The 7,922-nt window shown below is 42.8% G+C and overlaps 2 protein-coding genes across 3 annotated transcripts in view; one reads left to right on the forward strand and one right to left on the reverse strand.

The window, feature by feature from the left end:
• The window catches only part of LETM1 (leucine zipper and EF-hand containing transmembrane protein 1), a 30,949-nt gene extending 23,505 nt beyond the window's left edge, over nt 1–7,444 (reverse strand). For both annotated transcript variants that reach the window (XM_074587382.1, XM_074587381.1), the window contains exons 1-2: nt 7,226–7,444; nt 2,677–2,734 (exon numbers count right to left, since the gene is read on the reverse strand). In XM_074587382.1, the coding sequence (XP_074443483.1) occupies nt 2,677–2,734; nt 7,226–7,304 (137 nt within the window). In that variant the 5' untranslated portion in view covers nt 7,305–7,444. The remainder of the gene's footprint in view (nt 1–2,676; nt 2,735–7,225) is intronic.
• The window catches only part of NSD2 (nuclear receptor binding SET domain protein 2), a 101,733-nt gene continuing 101,162 nt past the window's right edge, over nt 7,352–7,922 (forward strand). The window contains exon 1 of the mRNA XM_074587377.1: nt 7,352–7,487. The gene's annotated coding sequence lies outside the window, so the exon portion shown is untranslated. The remainder of the gene's footprint in view (nt 7,488–7,922) is intronic.

Genomic DNA, 7,922 nt, shown 5'->3' on the forward strand with positions numbered 1-7,922 from the left:
GTTTCATAAATTTATGTATTTATAAAATGCATCATTTGAAAAATATCATTTGAAAAAACACTCAACTGTGACTCTCAAGATCAGGATGTCTATACCTGAAAAGAACGCTTGGCCTTACTTCATGACAAAAAAATAACCTGCATGGAATGTTCCATTAAACAACTTTGAAAAGGTAGCTTATTTCACTCCAATTAGATAAAGAGTAGCAACCAGAAGTCCTTTCCATTTAGAAAGCTACATTTGAAAATAAATCCGTAAATCCATAAGTAACATAAAGCTCCTTCTATTACTTCTCCCGTTTGAACAAATTACTCGAGAAAAAAATACAAGTTGGAGACTTGGGATAGGTGCTGAGTTAGAGGAAAAGAATTATTATCAGAGAAATATGATTTCTTTAGAGTTCCGCTTTTGCTGTCTCCATGCATCTAGTTTTCCTTTTTCATCAAAAACTTCATGCACAAGCTTCCATCATGGTACTAAGCTGGGGCACACAGAACCAATGCTCTTCTACATTATTCCGAATTTTGTTCTTTTTGTTTAATTAAATGTAAACTGAAGTTAGAAGGAAAGCATTGCTCGAACACCCCAAACACTCATCATACACACAGAAGAACTAATGACTATACGCAAGTAGGATCGTACACACTTTTATAAAAGGACATGACAAACTTAAAACAGCAGCTAAAATATTTTATATAAATGAGTCCCATTAGGTGTCCCTCAAATTAAAACACCAGCATTAAGTTGTCTACAGGATGGAAAGGACTGCGGTGTTTCTTCACTGAGCCCTTGTACTACCAAAACAAGACCAGAATATGTATTTGCCTTCAGTCAGTGGACAGAAAATAGGTGCAAGTGGCTCAACAGCTATGAGTAACAATTCAAGGAGAAAAAAAAAAGTTTATTGAACACTTAGAAGTATTAGCCTCACTCATTCAATTTTCAGCCAGAAGCACTTTATATACTTATCACATGCATTCAAGGAACTTTATGTTACTTCGGTGGTTTTATCCATTTAATGTTATTCAAATGGAGCTTTGCACAAATAAAAGACTAAATTATTACTTTTTAAACATGTATTTTTATTTTTTAGCTTAAACTAAAATTTCAAGCAACTAACAATTCAATGGTCAGGCAACTGCTGAAACATACACAGCTACACAAAATATTTTCTTGAATAGCTGGAAAATGACACACTTGCACAGACATTAACAAATGAGAATTACAGCTCCTTTAAGAAAATAAAATACATATTCAAAACCAGATTAAAACACTTGCATAAATCAATCCATCATGACTCTAAGTCATTTCCCAAAAGCAGAGTTCCAGGCCTGCAGACCAAGTTCCATCTACATATATCTACATTCTTCTGCAGGCAGAGAGGAAGGGACCTCTGCCAGCAGAACTGGTTCTGAATCTGCAAGAAAAAAAATGTTCACAAGAAATGTGCCTGTTTGAACACACCTTCACTAGCAGTATGCCAGACATAAAACTTCCATCCCAAGCTATCCTCAGTACTTGTATCGTTAGAGTCCCTTGCTTTTGGATCTGGGTCATGTGGGGTGTGGACACTAGGTTGTTTTATTTTCAGCAGCAACATTACATTAACAGCAGCTTTTGGTAAAAAAAAAAAAAAAAAACCCAAACAAAAAAAAAATCCCAAACAAAGAAAAACACCAACAAACTTCTCAAAAGAATAACAAGAATTTCTGTCCCAATATTCTGCTGCTCATATAACATACTTAAATCCCTAAATTTCCATTTTTCTAAGAGAGGTCCCATATAATAATCTACTAAAAAGCAAACAGAGATTTGAAACTGCTTTATGTATTAAAAATCCTGTCATAACCAATGATACAGTAAATGATATAGAACTGACATGACCAAAAAAGAAAAGAATGACTTTATGTTTCGTATCAGAGGGTTAAGTCTAGAGGCACATTCTTATGTTAAGATGGAAACTTAGGAAACTGAAGAATAGTCACTGTTTCCTGAGTAGTTAGACTGTAAATAAACTAGAGAATACATATTTTAACATTCCAAGGAAAGGCATTAGGAAATTCATATCCACAATTATGCCTTGTGAGGCAAGTCAGGAACAGAGATTGGATTCTGACAACATCCAACTCCTGAAGTTCCATAAGAACACACAGCGGCTGGATTTTTTTTTTTTTTTCAGAATATGACAGCATCTCCTAGGAGAGCCTCACACCAGGCTGTAACATAAAGTAAACTACTCTGGTTTAATAAAGATACAACTCAAATTATCTACATTCCTAACTGTCAACTACGTGTTTCAAACTAGCTTTGACTGAATGTTTACTCTATGGAACTCCACAGAGCAAGTATGCAAGAAGCCCATGATAAACCTTGATGTCACCTGGAATCACTCAAGAACAAGATTAATATTCTATTGCTTTTACATTGTCAGTGAAACAAAAAGGAAGTGGGTAAAAAAAAAAAAAAGAAAAAAAAGACCTCACTTTCCTTCTCCCACACGCAACCAAGCAGGTGAAGAGATTAATACTCAGACTTCCTTTAATCTGCCAGTAACACAAGTTGAAGCTAATATTTTCACACTTTGTCTAGAAGATTTAAACCTACATTCTATGATAGGATACTAACTGATGGGTTTGTACAGTTTTGAGTTTAGAAAAAAAGAACATAGTTACTTACATTTTGTTTGCCAGCCTCAGGGATGTACAGCTAAGACATGCCCGATCTCCCAAGTTACCTAGGAAAAATACCAACAATTAGCATTAATTCTGAAATTCAGGAAGACATTTATCTATATAGTGAATTGTACACAAATAAACGATGTAAAAGACCAACCTTTACTTAGGAATGGCTACTAGTGAAAGCAGAAAAAAGATGCTGCTTAACAGCAACCTCCTTATAGTGCACTGTTTGTAAGCACGTTCACACTTTGTAAGATTGTGCATCACAAACAGCCAAGACTGAATTTTTTTTTGCTTTCACAATAAGCATGTGAAGTATTGAAACCCAAATACCTCATCCTATTCCAACACAAGTCAATGCATATGCCTTGTTCTTCTCATTTCTCTCAATCTGTAATCCCAATTTATAGGATAAAAAAAGAGAAAGCAGGTGGGAAGCAATTCTGTAACGCACCTGACATCTCCTTAAGTGTTCAAGCAAACTGTCCATGCAAGCAGTTGAACTCTGTGAATGTGTGACGTACTGCTTGCACTTGTTCAGTTGCCTGAAAACAGGTTCCCAAGTCCCTCAGACAAGCAACTCTATTGCAGAAAAATTTCACTGAAACCAAATGTAATTTTTGAATGGCTCCATAACAACACAGTATTAGATGATCCAAATGGAGCACTTGCCAAATGCCTAAGATTAAATTTTTTGTTTGTTTGTTTTAAGCAGGACAACAAATAAAATGTGAGTAGGAACCTAAACACCCCTGACTAGAGAGGTGGAACCACGACACCATTTCAATACATTGCTGTCCATTTTGATTAGCACCTGCTAAAAATAGCTCTACCCCCTAGATCTCTCTGCAAAGGATATAAATTGTCTTGAAGGGCAAGCGACTGATCCAAAGAATATGAGAAGTTAGCTTTCCAGCAAGCACTGTGTTCCTCAAAATGAATTCTATTTGAAGCACAACTCGGAAACAGTCCTAATAATAACTAATGAAGTCCACAAGGACGACTAACACCTATATACAGGCATCCTCTAGCCAGGTACAGAGACAAGCAGCATCCATTCTGGAAATAAACCGAGGAGACCATCAAATGATAAATTATCTAAGTCAGTTCACATGCTTCAATAAAGGGCCATCATTGAAACCCTTCCAACCATCCAACACCATGGAAGCACCATCAGCTACATAAAATGCTACCTAGTGGCTCTATGTAATCTACAATCACTGAAAATCATCCTCAAGCCACTAGAAAAGAATCAATCTCCCCAAAGCAATTTAAAAGATAAATAAAAAAAATCTCGTATCGATACCTAGCTGCAATAACTCAGCAGCTAGCCAATACCAAGTGCAAAAAGACTCCTGGACAGAATAAAAGAAGATCACACGAGCAAGACTCCAAATGCCTTGACCCTTTTTTGGCCAATCTTTTCAGAATTCACTGTAACCAAAGCAAAAATGGAAGGCTGGATGGAGTACGCATACTGTGGTTTGTTTCTCCTATCTGGAACATACTATTTCTGGTCAATCCTAAGAGAAAGCAGGATAGGAAGGTCATTTTAGAGGTTAGTAGTCAACCTTTCCACTGGCAAAGCTAAGATACAGCCTATGACAGAACCTGAAGTAGGGAACTGTATCTGAGAAAACACAACACCCAATGTTGATCATCAAAAGCCTTCCCCAAACAAAATATCATAATTACTAGAGGAAGAGAGGTACCTCCAAAATCAGGTGGGGTAATCAGAAGGTATGGAAAGGGGGAGGAGGGAAAAAAAACGACCAAAGAAAAATCTCAATAATCAAGGAATGTCTCATGCTAAGTGGGCTTTGATGTCATTACAGTAAAAGCTATAGCATTTATCAAGTCAATGGAAAAGGATTTACCCATCTCAAGTTATATCAAACTCTAACAGGTATTCACTGCAAGTAGAGACAGGGGAAAAACTGTCTCTTTCTGGCTCAAAAAGTCAAGCCCTGAGAATCTGTGAAGGCGTTCTGATACTCTCCAATACTTACAGAAATATCAGTAACTGAATTTTTTGACCCAAGAGGCTAGCCATCTCAGAAGGATGTCCCTGACTTTAAGGAACAGCTGAGCAAAGCAGACAAGTAGTCAGTCTTGAGGGATACGCTGCAGCACAGTAATCTGTTTCTCTCACCCACGTGCCAGGAAGCACACAAAGCCTGTGTGCCAAAAATGAGAGACCTACTAGTAGAGGACATTACCTGCTATGGACAGGTCCTCCTAAAAAGAGGGATCTTCTGGAGATCGAAACTGGCTTGGAGTTTCTTAGATAAAAATCCATAACAGCAAGACACTTTCACTTTGCTTATCATTTTTTTTTTTATTTTTTTCTAACCAGACTCATTAATGCAAAGGAAGGGGCCAAAGAACAACATTCCAAGGTTAGCATAAGAAAATATGCTGGCTGAAACACTTCTTGTCATACAGGCATTCGAAGTGTGAACAGGCACACAGAAACGTCGCTTCACCAAAAGATTCTGCAGAATAACTGTTAATTTCAACTTTGCCAGTTCTGACAACAAGAGGTCTTTATGTTTTGCAGTGTCTGTTCTAACCACATACCTAAGAGCAAGCCAGCCCTGAAATAAAATACAAACTTTCTTCATAAAGGAGCAAAGTCCATACTCCTTGCTTCTAGGATAGTACAGACATCCAGAAGTGTCTGAACAAGGTGAATGTAGCTTACCATACTCAACACTGTTTATTTAAGAAACCCGCATTAGGATTACTTGGTTTGAAAGCAAGAGAGGCATTAGTGCCAGAAAAGCTGTATGTTAACATATTCCTCATGAAAAAGAAATCATGAGAAACTTTATTTTTAAATTTAATGAAACATCAAAACTAAAATTTTCAATGTAAAATAGCTGTGTACTCTGTTTAGAGAAAAAAAAAAAGAAAAGGCTAACACAAAGTAAGTCACTACAGAAGTATAAGACTGCAGTACTTAGCAGCCCGATCTTTACGGGAAGAACATTTAGGATTCTTAGAAGCACTTAGCTTTAACTTAATCTTAGACTACTTACACGTAAAGCAAAGAAGATAAGCTAAGTAAAGCAAAACACTATACAAAAAAATTACGCCATACAATAATGTGTTAATAATAGATTAACACTCCAAATTAAAGCATTGATTGTATCATAAGCATAGTGTGTCACAGCACACAAATTATTTGGTTCTATCACAGTATTTCAGCAAATGAGAATGTTTACGTGGGGTAAGACTTGTAACACGCAAAACTGTAGCGATCATTAGCATTTCTTCTTATGCTATGGCACAAGAAGAATCAAAGCTCCCAATTAATTTGAAGGTACATGGATGTTTCTTCCCTGTTTTAAATAAACTGGATGGCTAAGATACCCCAGGTTTTTGTTCAAGTCACTGTACAAGCTCAACCTAAACAAATGTCTTTACAACAGTAGCTAAAAAAACATCAACTACAAGAAGTTACCACACTTGAGTGATTACTGGTAACCAAGAAGACACCTCGTTTATCAAAACGAACGAGGGTCCCTAGGGTTGATCAGGTTTGGCAGAATCTGAATGTGCAGATACCCTCTGTTCTCACCGACAGCACCACAGTGACAAGTCAGGGCTCAGCGTCAGTGACAAACCACGGCCCGTTAAGCTTTCACTCATTCCTTGCTAAACCCCTGCATTCTAACTCGTGGACATAAAAAGCAACCAACAGGCCTCACGCACGTCACAAGTTATCAGCTGTTTCATGTCATTAAACTTCACCACCCAAAGATCTTTAAATTATCTTGATTATTAATGAAAACAGTATCACCCACTGTGTTTCCTTTTTATTTTCCCAAGCTTTCACAGCCACTGGGAAAAAGGCAAATTCACATTTCCCTCCTAACATAAATTAAAAAAATAATCTCTTGTCCTTTCTTAAAGGGTATTGAGGAACGTACAACTAAAGACAACAGGACTTCACAGCCAAGCTATGCTGAGAACAAGGCAGGCAGGACCGAGATGTGGTAACTCAATAAAACTGAGACTGCCGTAACTTAATTAAAACACACCTTTTTTTTTTTTTTTTTTTTCCCCTGCCTCAGCCTGCTGGCCTTTAAGAGACGCACGTGTCCTGAGGGGAAAGCATCCTCTCAGCCCACCCTGTCAGGGAAGCAAGTGCGAGGAGACGCGCTGCCCACCCCCGGCCACAGCAGCCCGGCAACGAGAGCCCCGACAACCGCTCCCCGCCAGGAGGAGCAGCGGGGAGGCGGCCGGTTCTCCCCGGCCCCGGCTTTGCCGGCTCCGTAGGAGGGAACGGCGGGGACTCAGCCGGCGCCCCGCTGCCGCCCTTCCCTCCCGCAACGACCTCTCCGCCCACACCGGGAGCCCCCAGACGCGTCGTCGTCGCCGCCTCCCTCCGCCCGCCCTCCCTTCCCCCTCCTCCCCAGGCCTCCAGCGCCGCCGGCACCACAGGCCGGGCGGCGGCGCGACCGCACCGCAAAGCTGGGCCGGGCCGGGCCGCGGCTGCGCTTCCCTCCCCGCCGCCGGAGCCGGCCCGCGGGGATCCTCACCCAGGCGGGGCTGGCGGCGCAGCGCTCGGGGCAGGCGGCAGGCCCGCCGGCCGCAGGTCTGTAGCAGCATGGACGCCATCTTGGCGCTAGCGCGCGGCTGGGCGGCGGGCTAGCGGCGGCGGGCTACCGGCCTGCTCGTGCCCCGCCGGACGGGACCCGCGCGGCGATCCCCGCTACGCCTAGCAGCGCCCAGCCGCGTCTGCATAGCCCCGCCCTCGCAGCGTCGGGCACGCCGGGAAGCGTAGTCCTCGGGGGGCGCACGGTAAGCCGCTTGCCGGCGCGGGGCGCGCAGCATGCCGGGACTTGTAGTCCTCGGTGGCGTTACTCGAGGAGCGCGGTGGTGGCGCGGCGCGGTGCATGCCGGGACTTGTAGTCCTCGGTGGCGTTACTCGAGGAGCGCGGTGGTGGCGCGGCGCGGTGCATGCTGGGAGATGTAGTCCTGCCTCCGGCACCCCGAGCCTCCCCGGCAGCCGGGAGCAGCGGGTGGGCGGGCTCTCAGGGGCGGGGGCTGACGAAGGCCGCGACGGGGTTATCTACGCGGGTGCACGGTGGAGACGGTGGGCGGCGGGGCGGCGACTCGCGGGCAGCTAATGCCCCCGCCGGGAAGGTCAGGCGGGCCGCGGGCGTTGAGGTGAGGGCGCTGGCGCCTCACCCAGCCCTCCGGCGCGGCGCAGCCCGGTGTGCGTATCACCGCAGC

The sequence above is a fragment of the Larus michahellis genome, chromosome 5 (assembly GCF_964199755.1).
Source record: "Larus michahellis chromosome 5, bLarMic1.1, whole genome shotgun sequence".
NCBI lineage: Eukaryota > Metazoa > Chordata > Aves > Charadriiformes > Laridae > Larus > Larus michahellis.